The sequence below is a fragment of the Cololabis saira genome, chromosome 4, assembly GCF_033807715.1.
Source record: "Cololabis saira isolate AMF1-May2022 chromosome 4, fColSai1.1, whole genome shotgun sequence".
Lineage (NCBI taxonomy): Eukaryota > Metazoa > Chordata > Actinopteri > Beloniformes > Belonidae > Cololabis > Cololabis saira.
In genome coordinates, this window is record NC_084590.1 from 39,048,011 (window position 1) to 39,067,942 (window position 19,932).

The 19,932-nt window shown below is 39.5% G+C and overlaps 1 protein-coding gene across 6 annotated transcripts in view; it reads left to right on the top strand.

The window, feature by feature from the left end:
- Positions 1 to 19,932, top strand: part of tiam1b (TIAM Rac1 associated GEF 1b) — a 71,332-nt gene that overhangs the window by 14,708 nt on the left and 36,692 nt on the right. For all 6 annotated transcript variants that reach the window (XM_061719723.1, XM_061719727.1, XM_061719729.1 and 3 more), the window contains exons 2-4: positions 14,489 to 14,576; positions 14,672 to 15,391; positions 17,166 to 17,340. In XM_061719723.1, the coding sequence (XP_061575707.1) occupies positions 14,682 to 15,391; positions 17,166 to 17,340 (885 nt within the window). In that variant the 5' untranslated portion in view covers positions 14,489 to 14,576; positions 14,672 to 14,681. The remainder of the gene's footprint in view (positions 1 to 14,488; positions 14,577 to 14,671; positions 15,392 to 17,165; positions 17,341 to 19,932) is intronic.

A 19,932-nucleotide genomic window follows, 5' to 3' on the forward strand; every position in this document is an offset into this window, starting at 1 on the left:
AAATACTTTATCTCTTGACTATTATTTTCATTTTTATTCATCGGTCCATTTTGTCGTTACCTGTGGTGAATCTAAGAAGACATGCATTTTCTTATTTGGCAACAAATTCTTTCAGACATGCAACACTTTGTGGCTTCGTAAATCTGTTTAAAGCATTTATTTGTTCATATTCCTCACATACATGTCTATGTGACGTATTCACTAAAGAGTTCTATGAATCTCAGTTTTTTCACATCATGTTGCATCACATCCTTTGCAGTTTCATTCCGAGTATCTAATGATGTTTTTAAACAAACGTGGATGAAAGAGGTTGATAGAAGAAGCAGCGTACTAGTTATCAACTGTGAACTGTTATTTCCCACGAGTCTCTCCGTAGTTACTGCTAAATGAGTGTCTGCACCATCAAACAAAACACGAGTTCTTTTGATTTTCTTAGACACGTGCAATTTTTTTGCCGCCAACATTCGTGTCGAACTGAGAATTCAGCTGGAGCTTCAGGTGCAGCTCAAAAGCTCAAAAAGAGTGTTTTTATTTTATTTTTTTCATTAGATACATCCAAGGGAGTGATGATCATCAAAAATGAGTTACAGAGAGAAATGTATTATTATAATGGTGAAATGCCACTGTAGATGTTTAACCAAACTAGGGCTGTGCGATTAATCGATTTTAAATCTAAATCAGATTTATTAATCACAATCGATGTTAAAAAAAGGAAATCGGAAAATCGATTTTCCTTTTTTGCAGCTGGCTGCATTACAGACAGAGCTCGTCTAGTCATCTTTGTTTGGTCAAGAAAATTGTAAATGTTGTCACTTGTCACTTTACTAAACTCAAATCTTTCAATTGCACTTCATTCCCAATAGGGAAATTTGTTTGCTATTTTTCTTTAAAAATAAAGATAAAATATTTGAAACAATTTATTGCATTGTCTTTTATAGTTTTACCAAAAAAATCGAAATCGAAAATCGGGTTTTCAGGGAAAGAAATCTGGATTTTATTTTTGTCCAAAATCGCCCAGCCCTAAACCAAACTATCAAATTCCTGCAATCACCTGAGCTTTGTGAAACTGCAGAAGCCCAGCCTTTTGTGAAATATCTTTTCTAATGCAGTAAGACTTTTTTTTTTTTAACATTAGTTTTCAATATATTTAACCTCCTATTTATGACTGGTTGAAAACCTTCTTGTACTTTGAGCTCTGAGTTAAAGCTCTGGAATCGAGCTGTAAGGGGATGTTTTAAGCCACATACCAGAGGTCAATAAAAGAGGCTTATAACTGGATCTATAAACAGGAGGAAATAGCCTTTTCTTTTTTTTTTTTTACCCTGCTTAAGTAGTCATGTGTGTCAGGATCCAACTTGTTTCTGCTCCAGAACACAGTGAACGCAGCGGAGCCAGGAGCTCCAGGGGTGTTGTGGTTGAGGTGGTGCTCATGGGTGACTAGATGGACAGACAGCGTTCAAAAATACAACAAAGATTAAATCTTTGTGTTTTTAATCTGATAAAGGACCACAGCGGTCCAAAAAAAGACATGCCCCTGTTATTTTTACATTTGGGGGGGGGGTTCTTGCATCAATGATGAGTGTGAACACACAAATGCAATATCTCACGGCCCGGCCGACCAGAAATAGGCGTGCTCTGTACACCTAAAAAGTTTTTCCATTAATATTGGAATAAAAAAGACAAAAATGTGTCTTGACATTGACCCAGATGGGATTTTGAGTGCTGTATGTGCTTGTGGTGATATATAAAAGGAAAGACACTCAAACTGAAGGCACGCTTGGCTTTTATCTTACCGACCTGGAAGGAGACGTTGAAACATTTGACACATGAAATTTTATTAACGTAAACCATTATCCCAGTGTTCACATGGTCTCAATATAGAGATTTTGTGTTTTTGAAGTTCTTTTACCAAACTTTTATCCTTTTTACATAAATACCAGTACTTGTGCCAATAGTCCAGAGATAATAGATGGTATCTGGATCCCCACACTGATACTGTTTATCACAGATCTGAGGTTTTCACCTGACTCCACAGTCTGAAGTCCCACTGGACACAAAAATACGGTACTAGCTCCAAATGTGAAGTGTTAAAATCAGAGTAGTGTTAATACTGCATGTAGCCACGAGAGACCTTTTCACAGTTGGTGACAGTTACAGAATATGAGAAGGTCAGTTTCTGAAAGTCTGTCTTGATCTTTTTATTTGCATCCTATCAAAAATGAAACTACTTTCTAATTTAGTGGCTTCCCAAAGGATTTATTTTTGGTCAGGAAAGCTTAGACTTGAGAGCGCACTCACACTAGTGCCATGCCCAAACACAACCGACTCCCCCCACTCCCGTTGCCCCGCAGGCCTGTTCTTGCTTTGCTCAAATCTTAGTTGTGCTTAACACACTTGTACATTATCTTCATCACGCGGTCGAAGAGAATCAGCCCAAAGGAAAACAGCCTGGAAAATATGACTGCAATACTACAGTGTTTTTTAGTTGTTGTTTTAGTTTGTCTGGTTGGATACAGTCCTCCTACATTTTTGAATCCCTGGATTGCACTGTTATAAGCTGTTGCATCTACAAGTCATGCACACATTTGGTACGCACCCTGTTCAGCATGCATATGTAACCATATCATTCTCAAGCACACGTCTTCCAACTATGCCAGAAACCAAGAGTCAAATCAAATCAAACTTTATTTATAAAGCACCTTTTATACATAAAATGCAACACAAAGTGCTTTACATAAAACAAATAAACATAAAACAAATAAACATAAAACGTATTAATGCCCTGCCCCCCCATCTAAATGTTATTTAGATATAACATTGAGATAAGACAATGAAAATAAAATGTGATAAAACAGGATAAACTAAAGATTAATATAAAACAGAGTAGTAAGATTCAATAAAAATAGGGGTGAGCATAAAACATGTAAAAGAGTTAAATGAGTCAGTTAAAAGCCTGATTAAAGAGATGGGTCTTGAGCCTCTTTTTGAAAACATCGACAGTCTCTGCGACCCTGAGGTTCTCCGGGAGGCTGTTCCACAATCGGGGATCATAATTGGCCCTGTTTACACGGAGCAAAAACGGAGGCGTTTTCATGCGTTTTTGCCGTTTGTTTACACGAAAACGGAGCTCAAAGTCACCAAAAACGATCATTTCTGAAAACTCCGGCCAAAGTGGAGATTTTCAAAAACTCAGTTTTCACGTTTGCGTCTAAACAGAGGAAAACAGAGATTTAGGCTTCAGAACGTCACATTATGCACCAGACACGTCACCAGCGTCATGTGTGCGACCTGTGTTTACAATTTGTTTGGCCACCGTCAATATTTTCTTGTATTTTACCTGTTTTATATTCTAAAGTCACACTTAAAAGTAACTCCACTTCTCTGTCACTCCAAACAAAAGACTCTCGTTCCGTCTTGGAAGTAAAGCCTGAATTATGGTCCCGCGTTAAATCAACGCAGAGCCTACGGCGTAGGGTACGCGGCGATGCGCGCTGTACGGTGTGCTTCGCCGCGTACCCTACGCCGTAGGCTCTGCGTTGGTGTAACGTGGAACCATAAATCAGCCTTAACTGGAAGTTACACGTGTCATTTGTTGATGTTTTTTCCAGGATTCTGATTGGCTGGCATGACGTTAACAGCCTATTTATGCAGATTCGTGTAAACGAAGAGATTTTGAAAACGATCTCGTGTAAACGATGGAATTTTTCAAAACGTAGAGGGGGAAATATCCGTTTTTGTAAATACCCGGCTATGTGTAAACGGGGCATGACGCCTCCCCGTGTGTCCTGGTTCTAACTTTTTGCTTGAGCACGGACCAGAGCGCTCACGTCAGCCAAATGAGCCGGATTTCAAGGGTCAGTTGTGCTTGAGCATGGTACAGATTATCAAGTTTCCTCTTGCTGTTTTCATCCATTAGGCAAGTTTGAGCTCAGAGGGTCCTCCTATAGATTTGGAGTTTGGTCATTTTTGCAACATTGTCATTGTCACGGAAGGTTTGGTCATTTTACTGATTGTCACATGTTGCAAAGACTTTCCCCAAGTTGCAACAAGTTAGTATGATATGTAGATGTGGCTTCGCAGCGCACCAAGAGCGAACGGCTGCAGAATCATGAAAAGATGAGCACAGCTGAGGTATTTCTAGATCGCGTTTCACTGCTTTGAGCGGCTATAAATCTGTCCGCTTGTGAGCGCATCACTTGCTAACTGACCTCAATACAGACTCATTTAAATTTGCACAGGCAAGTAATTTGCTGTTCCGACAGATATCTCAACGCCTTCGATCATGTTAAAAAATGCAGACCCCCCCTCCCCCTCGACAGGACCTATACGTGTATTCTCCCCCTTTAAATCAGGACCACAGTCTTGCGGTTTATGTTTGCCTTCAACGAGCAGCTGTTTTAGCACTTCAAAGGTTGTCAGTGAGGAACGAAGGAGCTGTGAACAGGAAGTGGTCTGATGGTCCTTCAGTTGTGACCAACTGGACAATGAAATTGCTGAGAGCGATAAAGGATCTCGAACCATCAGTCTGTGTAAGCGTAGACAATTTTAAAACTGTTTATCTTGTCTTTGGATCTAACTGCATAATTCTGAGATTTCTATTAATCTGATCTTGTATTTATTATCTTGTTATAATAATATTATATCCACGTATCATTGTAGGGCTGCAGCGTAGTAAAGAAAGATCCACAAAAGAAGCTTTCATTACGGGACAGCAGTGCAATATGTACTTGAGATCATAGTATTCTTAGATTTTTAAGGGTGAAAATGAGATGTTGACCCAACAAAAGCTGCAGCGTTTGCTGTGCACAAACCCCCATACCGCTTTAACGCTTGCACAAGTGACCTCTGCACATAGTGATGCCCTGGAGAAAAGCCTGGCAGATAGAAAGGTGTCACTAGGCTAAACAACACCAGCTGCTGCTGCGAGAGGCTATAAAAAAAAAAGAAGCTTCCACTGCATCATTGAGCATCTTTTGCTTTTAAAATGATGCATCTAGGTCATGTATGTTGAGCTCTTTTTGAAAATTAGACTCTTGGAAACCCCCCCGTGTTAAAAGGAGACACCTTTTTTCTTTTTATGTGTGTGTGTGTATTTAAAGTGTTCCCCCAAGTAAATAACAGTTTAGTGAGGTGGAAAAAACAGTGGCTTAGTGTTCTCTTCATATTGAGATATTAAAAACGACTTGTGTGTGCAGGGAAGCTCACATGATATTTTGGTCTGCCTGAATCACGAAAATCAGGACAATAACCAGCTCACTCATCCGGGCAAGAGGTCTCACTTCAAAGGATAAAAATAATGCTGTACGTAGGAAGTTGTGAAACATTCAAAAGGCAAAACATTCCAACAATCTGCCCACATACCCGAAAGCAAAATAAGCCCTTAGTACTGTTGGCCATTATTCTGCTTGTTTTGGATTGTTATGAAGGCTCGTGGACATTAATGATGCTCTGTATCGCTCGGCCACCTGAGCCCCTCCTGATGGGGTCAGACGGGTCACATAAAGCTGCAGCATTTTGTGTTCCCTGAGAAACATAATCAACATCTAAAGTGACAGTACAGTTTGTCTTACAGATGTTTTTTTGTTATTTGAAAACGTATTTTCTTCTAGCGTGATGCTAATATACAGACTTCTATATGAATGGCGTCATTATAAGACATGGTTTTCCAGTTGTTTGATATTCATATTTATATTTTGATATTATTTCAGACCTGCAACACATTCCAAAAACTTACAACAGTACAGCTTCTTACGACGGAGTATTAGGGCCAAACTAAGACAAAAAAAAAAATTAAGTCATAATAATATGAGAATAAAGTCATAATATTACGAGACTAAAGTCGTAATATTTTGAGAATAAAGTCGTAATATTACGAGAATAAAGTCGTAATATTAAATATATTATAAATATATAAATAGAACTTCACAAGATGCTCAATATTCCTCATTTTAACACAGGGAGAAGACGGCTCTTCCTGTTAGAGTTCTCATAAATTATATTCTCATAATATTACAACTTTATTCTCATAAATTACCACTTTATTCTCGTAATATTACGACTTTATTCTCGTAATGTTACGACTTTATTCTCATAATATTATGACTTTATTCTCGTAATTTCCATTTCTTTTGTCTTAGTTTGGCCCTAATACTCCGTCGTAGCTTCTGCCATTAACTTGTTACCATTACACTTTTCTGGCTTTATTTATTTATTTTTTCTCTCTAGCTGTCTGCATACACATTAATGATTAGTAGCGATTTTGGCAAAACCTTACAGATTTTTTTATTTTTTGCATGGGTTTAAGTGAGAATTTGTCCTGCATTAGCCCTCTTGACAGTTACCATATTTTATTAACCCCTAAACCCCTGATTCTGTCAAAGAAGACACAAGTGTGTGAGACACAAAGAACAGAAAAGTATGAAAACAGACCAGATAGTGATGGGTGCAGTCAGCGTGGTGACTGTGTGGTGTTGTGATGTATGTTAATGAATGTATAAAGTAGCGTTTGGAATAACACGGCACAGGAATGGCTCTGTTGATTTGAAGACACCAAAAGGTGAAGTGTTGCAGCTGGTGTGTCTTTGTTTATTTATTCTACATTCTTCCTGCAACCATGCCTTTTTAAGGTGGCAGGGCAGTCCAGCACCTCCAAACCTTTTTTCATCAGCCATACCGTTTGTAATGTGTGCAGAGTGTGACATCTTGGCAAAGATGCCATCTTCAATGCAGTGTTTGTGTGTGCTGCAAATACTAATTTCTAAGAAAGTAAAAAAAAATAAAACTCTTGTTACAAGAAAATAGCTTTTTTTTGTCTAGTGGCTGGACTCTTTTGCTAATTTTGTTCAGAAATTTAGTTTTAGTTTAGTGAAAAGTTTCCTCCCCCCTTTTAAAGAGATATTTTTTGCTTAATATAAGACAATTGGACTAGATTTGGGAACATTAGGTTTATGTTAGGTTTATGTCCAGTGTGTGATGCCATACAAGCGTAATTTATATGTACCAAGGGCCCAGATGCGACCCTATACCATCACAGACCCTGGCTAAGGACATGATGTTTCTAACAGCCTGGATGTCTTTTTTCATCTTTGGCCCGGCGCACACAGGATTACGTTAACCCCCCCCCTCCCCAATGGAAGATCTCGGTGAATGATGCGTTCATGGTTCTGTGCCCTCTGAGATATTAAGGTTTTTCATCTTCGGCTTACATACTTTGGCATTTATTCTCCACCAAAATCCCTCAAAACTCCTCATGAAAGACAGAGAGAAATATAGACTTCTCTTTCAGTGGCTCTTTGCACGACATTGCTCTTAAAAACTGCACTGCATTTATTGACAAAGTAGAGATCTTCGTCCCATATAGACTTTTGTAGCTGCTGCTTTTGCACCAAATCATAGAGTAAATCAAGTTGGTTGATGTCCTCTGTCTTAAATAATAACACAAATGTGACAGAGTTTACAAACTTTTTAGTGGAAAAAAATACCAGTTATTTCTGATGCTAAATTCCTTCTGTCTAAAGAGAATCCAAACTACAGCTGTGTGCTCTTGAGAGCAGAAACGAGTCACGAGGACGAGGGTCGGCGTCTGCTTAATACTTCCACTTCCACGGACACATATGAGTATATGAGCTGGATAATGTGAGCTGCAGGGAGTGCAGTCTCTCTGTGGAAAACCTCCTCCTCTCCTCCATGCAACTACCTGTGTTATTATGTGGAGCCGGGAGTGTTCTGATTACAGGGTTTTGTGTCAGAGCCTGTAACCATCCAGCCCCAACGCGTTCTTCTTTTCATCAGTATAGTTGGGTTAAATGGCAGGAATGTGTGTCAACAGTTGAAGCAACAAATAAAGGCTCTTTTTTTGTGTGTGTCTTTATTGAGTCTCACTTCAAAGGAGTTTTCAACCAAGATGTTTCTTTTAGATACAGATTTACATTTATAGTGTTTTACACTGACTTCAAAATGCATGACTAGTTATTTTTCTTTGTTTTGTTTTTTTCTCTTTTGACAGACCTGTGGGGCTTTTTTTTTTTTTTTTTTTTTCATTTCCTCAAAGATATGAGCAAATTGATGTTTTTATGCCCTAGGATCTAGGGTAAAAAGGCAGGTGGTGGTTTGGAGATGAGTCTCTTCTTGTTGCAGCAGGCACAGGAATTTTTCAAGTATAAGTTGTGGTTCTAAATGTTCTTTAATAACCAAAGGACCTTAAATCTACCCTTCACATAGTGCAGGGCTGACAAAACCCCACTCAACTGCACATGACATAGAAATTTGAATACACCCCACCCTCCCTCCTCTAAAACGGTTTCAGATGTCATCAGCTTTGTTTTGAAATAGCATTTTTTTTAACCTCAATCTGACTGTGTCACATTTATGGTTCAGCAGTTCTGAAGAAATTAGAGAGATTTTGTTTAGATGGTATATGTGCAAAAAAAAGATTACTACAATAAAACAAGATCTTATCCATTGGGATGGAACGAAATGTAAAAGCTTATTATTCAAGTAATGCCTAAAGTGTTAAGCACAGGGGAAATATCAGGGAAAAAAACTTCCTTTAAGAAACATTAACTCATAATTTTACAAGCATTCATCTAATATTTTTTCTTTGTGGAGGAACAAGTCCCATATGAAAACGAGTCGATATATGGCCTTGTTCAAAGTTGCAATGAAATAAAAGTGTTTACATATTCATGCAGTTAGCTGTGATGAATTACCGTCCCCGGTGAGATCTTGTAGCAACTCGGCGGAGGCGGTTTTAAACTGAGTCACTGGACCTACTTTTTCCAGGGCCCGTTATGTAAGTCGTTTATGAGTGCATCTGTCCTGTGTTCTTGGACAGCTTCGTGTCACCACATGTTGATTCCATTGATCCATTATCCTGCTCTTCCTGTTCAGGGTCTGCTGGCGTTGATCCCAGCTGTCTCTCAGCCAACAGGCAGGAAAACACCCTGAACGACTCAGCAGTCACTTTGGTGATTCCTGACGACTTATTTGCTCCTATACGAGGGGAAGCATTTGCTCGTGTGTTGACTGGCACTCGGTTCTGGTAGTTTATTTTAACAAATGACTGGATATTCAGAGGAATCCTACACACTGCTTTGTTAAATCCGTAAATGGATGGAGTTAATACTCTTTTCTTTTCCTCACAATATGAAGCCAAATGAACAACAGATAATTATGCCAAAAAATGGTTTGAGCTGCAGCTGAAGCTGGGTTGATATGAAATGTTATGGCTAAGAAACTGTAAAAATGATTACTTACAGAGTTTTGTGCCTTCTCATAAGACAAATAGTGTCCTGAAGTAACAAGGATTTTTTTCTTGTTTTAACTTTGGAGCAAGTTAAGCAGTGACTGCTCAAAAGGCTTAAAGGCTTAAAAAACACATTTTTTTTTACCTCTCTTCCGTCTACTGCTGCTATCATTTTGCTTATGAGAAAACTCTGTAATACCTTATGTGATGCAAGGATCTGAGCAGTGCTGTTTCTTGCAGATGCACAGTTGTGGACTGACGTGACATTCATCCAAGGAGCTATATTTCTTTTGTGGAGGCCAGTGTCGTGAGAAACAACGGCTCTTGTTCTTGAGTGGCTTGTTCAGCCAGATTACATGTTATGATCATTTGATAGTCTCATGCCGCACAAGTTTTTAGATGTGGTCAAAGGGTCTGTCATTTCACTTTGGGAGTGAGCACAGCCTGCGACAAAACCATGATTGTTTTCTGTCGTAAATCAGCAAAGTGGAACAAAAAGCATTATTCAGGTTCCTTTCAAGCAAAGAAAAATCACAGTTTTTTAAAAAAAAGTGTTAATAGTAATCTCAAATTTAGAACTAGGCGTGGAGTTTTTTTTTTTTTGATTCTGTGAACACAGGAGAGGGCTGGTGGTGGGACGACATCCTCGTTTCATTTATTTATAAAGAGCAAGTGATGGGCACCACCAGCCTTGCAGCATAAGAGAACATAGTGTTTTGCAATTAAAACATAATTTTGATCATTTGCATCATTTTATACTGTTAAGAAATTCTCCCAGAGGTGAGCCAGCAAATAATACAGGATATCTCAGCTCTCCTTTTCCTCTAAAATGAGGTGATATGAATAAATGAGCCGACTCTTGAGTGACACACAACAGATTAATCTTCAATGCATCACTAAGTTCATTTGGATCTCATGCAAATTTGAGTATATATATGTATTTGGTAGTTTTCCAGACCGACTCCTGTGATATGATTTGTTTCTTACTTTTTTCTTACTTTTTATGTTTTTTTTTTTCCACCATTGCATTTTTAAAATAAATGTAATACTAAGGAAAACAGTTATATAATTGCAATAGTGGGAAGCTCATACAGTCAAATATTCAAAATGACTCAATTCAGTTCATTTCAGCTTTATTTATACAGCGCAAAATCATGACGAATGCCATCTCAAGGCACGATACAGTTCAACTCACTCCAAATGACTCAAAAATGAATACAATAAAAATAATGATTATTGCTTTGCTAAGGTAACCAACACATCGCATCCAAACGTTTCTGCGATGCAATCCCCCATCCTGAGCAAGCACCAGGCATCTGCCAAAAGGAAAAAGTCCCCTTTCAACAGGAAGAAACCCCCAGCAGGACTAGACTCAGAGAGGGGGGGCCATCTGCACCAACCGGCTGGGAGTTGAGAGGACAGGAAAGAGGGGGAACAGCAACAACAGATCAGGAACTCCTGCTGAGAAGAAGGAACACAGGGCAATAACAACAACAATGATGTCATTAAAAGAGTTGGAAGAGTGGAAGAGAATAGAGTGAGGAGAGGTGCATCATGGGAGGTTTCCCAGCAGTCTTATAATGATTAACATTTTATTTATAGGCACCTTTCCCAACACTTAAGGAGAACTCACAGAGAGCATCGATTATACGAATAACAACAAAAGAACAACAGATTAAAACATTAGCAAAATGACATGACAATGGTGGGAGATGCCAGATTTTTAAAGCGAGATTTAAAGATGTAGAGAGAGTCAAAGGTAGAGAGGCCTTAAGGAAGAGTAGTAAGACAGAGCAGCTGAAAGGTCTACAGCCCGTTGAGGACAAACAGGCGAGTGGAGAGGAGAGGAGGGAGGCTGGTGAGTGTGAGATGAGTTGTGTAAGGTCGAAAAAGGTCACTATATTGTAGGGCTGGGCGATATGGATCTCGATATTTTCTAGCTGAATGGCGATACTCGATATTTTTTCTGTGCCATAATTGGGGTTTCCCCCAATTTGTCACAAAATAAGCTATATCAAAATCATAAAAAAAAAAAAAAAAAATTAAATCAATATAAACGATATTGTCTCGTACCATATCGCGTTTGAAAATATATCGATATATATTAAAATCTCGATATATCGCCCAGCCCTACTATATTGCCAAAAGTATTCGCTCACCCATCCAAATAATCTGAATCAGCTGTTCCAATCACTTCCATGGCCACAGGTGTGAAGACAGTCTGCCTGTCTAGGTGCTTGATTTCACACAACTACTTGTGAAAGAGTGGGTCGCTCAGGAGTTCAGTGAATTCCAGCGTGGGACTGTGATAGGATGTCACCTGTGCAACAAATCCAGTCGTGACATTTCCTCACTCCTGTTATTCCACAGCCAACTGTCGGCTGTATTATAAGAACGTGGGAGTGTTTGGGAACTGTCATGGTAGGCCATGTAAACTGATGGAGCGGGCACAGACCTCCAATCTTCACGTGGCCTTCAGATTAGCTCAGGAACTGTGAGCAGAGGGTTTCTGTGGCCGAGCAGCTGCACCCATAATCCCCCATAAACACACTCCTAAACCTTGTGGACAGCCTTCCCAGAGGAGTTTATCCTGGGTGGACCAACGTCAACATAACAGTATCATGAGCATAGCAATGTAAAATCATGCTGTCTAATGATACTCATCATATATCTTGGTTTGGTTCTTCTGGGGATTGGATGACCACTTGATTCCTGTTTTCAGGGCTCACCTGAACCCGTGGCGTTGCCCTGCACAGTAGTAGTGGCATTTTTACACTAGTACCTACTCAGCGCGACTCGACTTGCCTCGCCCCGGTTTTGCGCTTTTCCACTAGGGGTGGAGGATTGCTGAGTAGATACTTTTTCTGTATCTATTCTGCCGAAGTTCTGAGCGGGCTGAGTCAGGCTGTGATGTCATCACAATACAGGCCACGGATTGGTCAGGGGGTCGGGGGGTCGTCAGACGTTTGAATCAGGAGGCGGAAATCAACGAAAGAGCGACTCGCGGCTTCCTCATTTTATCCGACAGGCAATGGCAGCGCAAAAGTCTGTTTGGTGATCCAACTCTGAGGTGCAGATGTTCATAAACCTGGTGGCTGAGGAGAGAATTAAAAAGGGATCTAGACGGGCGATAAGGAACGATCAGATCTACCAGGAGCTCTGTCACTTCTCAGCCGCTCGCGGCTCCAGCTGACTTCTCATCAGCGCCGAGACGAACAAACAAAAAAAAAAAAAACATCGCTTGAAGCTTCTTTCACTCTCATGTCTTCTTCGTTTAGATCACACAATCGAGTACGTCACAGCAGCTTCGCTCCAACCCGCCCACTTCTCACCTGGGTGTGTAAAAACAAACGAGGACGAGGCGGGTGGAGTTGAGACGAGTCGCGCTGAGTAGGTACTAGTGTAAAAGCGCCATAAGGTCACTGCAGTGTGTTACCTGAACTGACTAATGTGGCCTCTGAATGACTTATTCTGCTAGTTCAGCACTTCTGCACTGCTTAAAATCTTGATTAAACCATAATGAAACATTAGTTAACTGTTCAGTTTGACAGGATATTAACTGTAGCATATTACAACTCCCTTATAAATAGCACAACTTCTTCTTCCCCTCCAGGGGGGACATCTGCAGAGCAATTAAATTTTAACCATTGAACGAATGAAAAATCAAAGGTATTGTGTGGGAAAGAGTGCAACCATGCAGAAATTCTGCCTCTGGTGTTGGTTGCATTTGCATTTTGTAAGGATGGTTTTGTTGGTTGGTGAACCTTTTTTTTTTTTTTTTTTCCTAGTAAAGAGTGTCATGGTATTTTGTTATCGTGTCCCTCCTTGTCTTTGTCCATCTCTACCAAACCAGATTAAGTGGAACGGTTGATAAACTGTTGGGTCCTAATCAAAAATAAATGAACTTCATCAACAAATCGAATATTGTGCACTGCAGTAGCAGAGAGTGGTGATGAGAGGATGGAGGGAAAAGGAGAAACTGGATCTAGAAGGCAGAAAAAACAGGGTCAGCTCCAGTTTATGTAACGCTTAATGTAAGCTCGAGTGCTTGCACCAGCAGAGGGTTGGGCTCACACTCGTATGCATCAGCTACACACACACACACACACACACACACACACACACACACACACACACACACACACACACACACACACACACGCAGCATCTCACCACCTAAATGGCCCGTCCTAAAATACGAGGAACACACATCAGGGGGGACAAGAGGCTTATCATAGTAAATCTTTGCTTCCATCTGTTGATGGTCTGAGGGCATGGACCAGGACCTTATTTAGGGCTGGCTGTCCAGCCTGCAGGCAGGTAGATGGAAACCTCCTCCTGCTAACAGTCCTCACTCCTGCAGGAGGTCGTGCTTTAGAACACATGACAATAACACAACTTGATTGTTCAATTTGGCTCTGAATAACTCGTGTTCAGTCAGGCTGTTGCCGTATTCATGCTGTCATTACATACCCTCTGCTTCACACAGTCCTTGTGCATTTTGAACGAGGCTGAGGAGACCCCATGGTTTATGTACCGGTAACTGGTTTGAATGGAAACAGCTTTCTGAATAATAAGTCAAAAAAGAACAAGCGCAGTAAGCCGGGTGAAGCACGTTTGTTTTTCTGCTCCTTTTTGATTTGTTTTGTTTTTCTTTTTTTGTCCCTCTACAATATGAGAATGAAAGTAAGAGAATGAAAGTCATTCCTGCAAACAATTATGTCCTTAAGAAATTACACAAATTAACATTCTTGATATGAAATTTTCTTTCTTTTGCTTTCACAGTTTGAATATGATTTAAGTGCTCTATATATACCACCTAAAAAAATCTATCTCTAAAAGAAACGTGTATATATATGAAAACAAATATACAATGATAAATACAGTGGGTAATCTTAGTACTTCAAATATATAGGCCTTATTTCATTATATATATGTATGTATGTATATATATATATATTTTAGGTATTTATCATTGTTAGAAAGACGATATTTGGGTGATGTCAATTATAGTAAACTTTTTTTTTTAAAGGATTTTCTTTGTATTATTTCCAAATGTCCGACATTAAAGGGTTAAATGGGCTGTTTTCATGGGCAACATGACCAATTGACCAAGATCTATTCACCATGGTAACAAATCATAAACCTTTTGAACTTTTTTTTCCCTATAACACAGTAAATATACAAATGTTAGCACTAATGGCTCAAATTTGTGGTTGACTAATCTAAATATATATCTTTCAGAGCTCTGTGGACGGTACCAGCTGCTGGAGGTTCAAACTGTCTGGAAATCCAGTGACACAATGCTTGGAAAATACTTACGAACCTGCAGGTAAGGCAACACTTACAAAATTCTGCTTTTAGCATAGCTATTGAATAATTAACATCTTCAAATCCATTTTAACCGCATATCCTTTTTTCGTTCAGGCTCTGAATCATGGGAAATGTTGAGAGCCAAAACAGGGACCATGTCCTCTACAGTAACGGACGTGGCTATTTGTCCCGCAAGCACATGTCTCGGTCTCTTCGGATCTCCAACAAGCAGTCCAGACGCTCTCGCCACGCTTCGTCAGGAAAGATAGAGCACAGGAACTCTGAGACGAGCACACGCTCCAGCAGCACGCCCAGCATCCCGCAGTCCGTGGCCGACAATGGCTTGGAGCCCTTCAACGAGACCAATGTCCTCCCGGACTTCGGAAGCCCCATTTGGGTGGACCGGGTGGCCATGAGTCTCCGGCCCGTCTCCTTTCACAACGATCTGGCCAATCCCTCGGTGCAGATAAACACCATGCACATAACGCTGCCCGGCCCCACCGCGGAGGAGGGGCAGGACGACGACGTTTACGCCACCGAGGTGAAATACCTCCAGAAGACGATGGACTGCTCCAAAGAGACCGTGAGCTTCAAAAAGAGATCTAAATCTGCAGACATGTGGCGAGACGATAGCCTGGAGTTCTCACTGTCCGACGTCAGTCAGGACCACCTGACCAGCACGGAAGAAATCATCGACATCGCCAACGAGAGGGACTTCACGGACCCCGCCGAGGCCTCGGACAGGGCCAACTCCCTGGACGAGCTGTACAGCAGCACGAGCCCCGCCCGCAGGCCGCCCCACGCCCGCTACGCCAAGTGGCACAACACCAACAGGTAGGGATGGGCGGGATGGACTAAAAAATGTATCACGATTATTTCTGGTATTTATCCAAATAACGATAAAAATGATGATAAAAAAAATACCAATTCAACTCCACCTTTTCAACTATAAATCTATCACTCTGTCAGATCCGCCATGTTTGTTACACAAAAACGTCATCAACGGGAATTTATCTATCTATCTATCTATCTATCTATCTATCTATCTATCTATCTATCTATCTATCTATCTATCTATCTATCTATCTATCTATCTATCTATCTATCTATCTATCTATCTATCTATCTATCTATCTATCTATCTATCTATCTATCTATCTATCTATTTCTCTTTCTTTCTTTCTTTCTTTTTCTCTTTCTTTTTCTCTTTCTTTTTCTCTTTCTTTCTTTCTTTCTTTCTTTCTTTCTTTTTCTCTTTCTTTCTTTCTTTCTTTTTTCTCTTTCTTTTTTTCTTTCTTTCTTTTTCTCTTTCTTTTTCTCTTTCTTTTTCTCTCTTTTTTTCTTTCTTTTTCTCTTTCTTTCTTTCTTTCTTTCTCCCTTTCTTTCTTTCTTTTTCTTTTCTCCCTTTCTTTCTTTTCTCTCTTTCTTTCTTTCTTTCTCTTTCTTTCTTTCTTTTCTCCCTTTCTTTCTTTCTTTCTTTCTTTCTTTTCTCCCTTTCTTTCTTTCTTTTCTCCCTTTCTTTCTTTCTTTTCTCCCTTTTCTTTCTTTCTTTTCTCCCTTTTCTTTCTTTCTTTCTTTCTTTCTTTCTTTTTCTCTTTCTTTTTCTCTTTCTTTTTTTCTTTCTTTCTTTTTCTCTTTCTTTTTCTCTTTTCTTTTTCTCTCTTTTTTTCTTTCTTTTTCTCTTTATTTTTCTCCTTTTTCTCTTTCTTTCTTTCTTTCTTTTTCTCTCTTTTTTTCTTTCTTTTTCTCTTTATTTTTCTTTTTCTCTTTCTTTCTTTCTTTCTTTCTTTCTCCCTTTCTTTCTTTCTTTTTCTTTTCTCCCTTTCTTTCTTTTCTCTCTTTTTTTCTTTCTTTTTCTCTTTCTTTCTTTCTTTCTTTCTTTCTTTCTTTCTCCCTTTCTTTCTTTCTTTTTCTTTTCTCTCTTTCTTTCTTTTCTCTCTTTCTTTCTTTTCTCTCTTTCTTTCTTTCTTTCTCTTTCTTTCTTTCTTTCTCTTTCTTTCTTTTCTCCCTTTCTTTCTTTCTTTCTTTCTTTCTTTTCTCCCTTTCTTTCTTTCTTTTCTCCCTTTTCTTTCTTTCTTTCTTTCTTTCTTTCTTTCTTTCTTTCTTTCTTTTTCTCTTTCTTTTTTTCTTTCTTTCTTTTTCTCTTTCTTTTTTTCTTTCTTTCTTTTTCTCTTTCTTTTTCTCTTTCTTTCTTTCTTTTTCTCTTTCTTTTTCTCTTTCTTTCTTTCTTTTTCTCTCTTTTTTTTCTTTCTTTTTCTCTTTATTTTTCTCTTCTTTTTCTCTTTCTTTCTTTCTTTTTCTTTTCTCCCTTTCTTTCTTTTCTCCCTTTCTTTCTTTCTTTCTTTCTTTCTTTCTTTCTTTCTTTCTTTTCTCCCTTTCTTTCTTTCTTTCTTTCCTCTTTTCTCCCTTCCTTCCTTTCTTCCTGAACCATAAATCAGCTTTACACAAAAACGTCATCAACGGGAATTTATCGTTTTTACCGTGAGATGACAAATTCTTATCGTGGGGAATTTTTTTGACGGTGTATCGTGAACGGTAAAATATCACTCATTCCTACTGGACAGTACAAGTACGTTTATGTATTAATTTTTCCCATTCCTACCAACAGGTCCTCCCGGGAGGGAGAGGATGCTAAGATGCTCTCCCCGTCGGAGGAGGACGGGAACTCCTACGGCGCGTACACCCTTCCCTGCAGACGTTCCCACTGCCTGTCCGAAGGCCTGGGCAGCAACCAAACCCCCACGTGTGCTAGCATGCAGGGCAGGAGGGCACAGACGATCCAGGTACGGCTTAACCAGATCACACTTGTACAAACACTACATTCACGTCCGTTAGATGCTCAGTCTTTGAGAACACAAAAACCTGTTACAGCTCTGTTAGAACCTGTTTTTGGACAGAATATGAAAGGCGGTGCAGACTTTCAGTGTAGTCGAGGCATCACCAGGAAGACAGTTGATGTCATGTTTTCTTTTTTCTCTCTCTCTTTGAACCCCCTCATTGCTGCAGAGCACTTCCTCTACTGCAGCCTGCTCGCAAATAAGCTCCTGTAACAAAATGCGAAAGAGAAAGCTGCAGTGTTTCCATTTTGTCTCCTGATGAAACTCTTGTTTTTCTTGAGAGAAGAGTCTGCGGTGATGGGAAGAGGTGGGGGGGGCGAGCACAGCTCAAAGTCACTCCCCGACAGAAATGCCCCGGGCTTTTGTTATGATAATGAGGGAAGGCTTGTGGAAAAGTGTAACAGTAAAACGTGTGTGGTGGCCCTGTCACGGCGGGGCACCGTCAACCCTGGTGAATGGAGCTCTGGGAGCGCATGATTGGGTCATGTGACAGATGGAGATACCGGGCTCAGTATAAACCCCTTCATCTCCCAGGAGTCTTTGGCCATGTGAGGAGGAGAGGGCCGACCCTGTGGTGCCACAGGGAGGGCAGGCTGCACCCGTACAACCGCAGGAGCTGTGCCATTCCTTTTAAACAGAACCTCAGAATTAGGCGACGAGCAGTCTCTTTGGGCATAAATAATTGTATTTTTTCTATTTGTGCCCCAAAAATGTGCCTATCCTGTAAGCCTGTGTTGAAAAAATCGATTTTCTGATTCTAAATCGATTCTCATATTAATTCCTAAAAATCGATTTGTATGTCTAAAGATCGATTTTTTTTTTTTATTTTATTTAAAAAAAAATTATTTTATTATTATTTATTTTTCATCATAACATTTTTGCCTGGTGAACTTTAATCCCAGTAGTCCCAGTAGTTTTGAAAACTCCTGAACTAAATGAACTTTTCTTTACAGAAAATGCTGGACATTTCAGCTTAAATTTCTAAATGTTATATTAGTTCAATGAAGTTCATATTATCTATATTTAATAGATAATAGGTTTCTCTGTTATCGGACACGGTTTGTCATGAAATACCTGAAAAATGCCGGGTGCTTCATGTCCAGCTGTGTGTCTGGTGACAGAATGAATCAGACAAGCTAAAATAATTTGTTTACTGCTTGAGCTGTTGCAATTTCTTTCTTTTTTTGCACTTTAAATGGATATTGAAATGCCTATTTGAGTTATTTATTTCTTAGTTATTTCACAATAATTATTGTGAAATTATTATTTTATTTTACAGTCATATAATCCAGGTAATACTAACCCAAATCAATATCGAATCGGATCGAATCAAATGGTGATAATCGGAATCGGAATCGAATCGATTCTTGACATTTGAATCGATCCCCAGCTCTACTATCCTGTATCTGCAGAGATTGAGAGCACTCATTGAGTGCCTCACCTCTTATGGTGCTTTTATACTAGTACCTACTCAGCCCGACTCAACTCGCCACGCCTCGTCTCGCCTCTACTCGCCTTGCCCTCGTTTGTTTTTAGACACCCAGGTGAGAAGTAGGCAGGTTGGAGAGAAGCTGCTGTGACGTATTTGATTGTGTGATCTAAATGAAGAAGACAACAACACTAAAGATGTAGAACCTGGAGGAGATGATAGATGTGCTGCTGGGTCTGTGACTTGTGTTCGATATCAAGTTAAAAACTGAGAGTGAGAGAAGCTTCAAGTGGCGACGCTTTTTTTTTTTTTTTGTTCGTTTGTGTCGGCGCTGCTGAAAAGTCAGCTGGGAGGCTCGAGCAGCTATGAAGTGACAGAGCTCCTGGTAGATCTGGTCGTTCCTTATCGCCCGTCTAGATCCCTTTTTTAATTCTCTCCTCAGCCACCACTCTTTGAGCTGTTGCATGAATTATATGACTGTAGTTATGCAAAATATTACTACTAGTATTATATTGAGATTAAACAGCAAGTATTGCAGCTAATGATGCTGTAAGGACCAATCAGCTCCCAGAATGCTGATAGAACTGCTTTCAGAAACATCATGGGGCAGAATTATCAAACAGATCCAGGGAGGAAACGGAGACGGATGAAATCGGTTTTATTTTTTCCCACATTCCGTTTTTATTTGTTCCATTTTCGGTCTATTTTGGTTTTTAATTTTTGAGCATTTGGTTTTTAGCATTTTTTGCAAATGTAACCCCAAGACAGAATATAAAGTAATGAAATATAGACAATTTATGCAATTATAACCTAACACTTTAATGTTTTCATACCTTTAACCATATTTAAAGGCAAAAACATGGCACCAGTTATTCTCATGTCCAACAAAACATTCCTTTTTTGGGGATAAACAAAAAAATAACCAAAAGTTGTAATGTAATGATGAAAAAAAAAAATCGATCTTTAGACATATGAATCAATTTTTAGGAATTAATATGAGAATCGATTTAGAATTGGGAGATTTTTTTCAACACAGGCCTAATCTGCACCTCAGAGTTGGATCACGAAACAGACGTTGCTCTTGCACTGATATCCCGCTTCCTGAATCA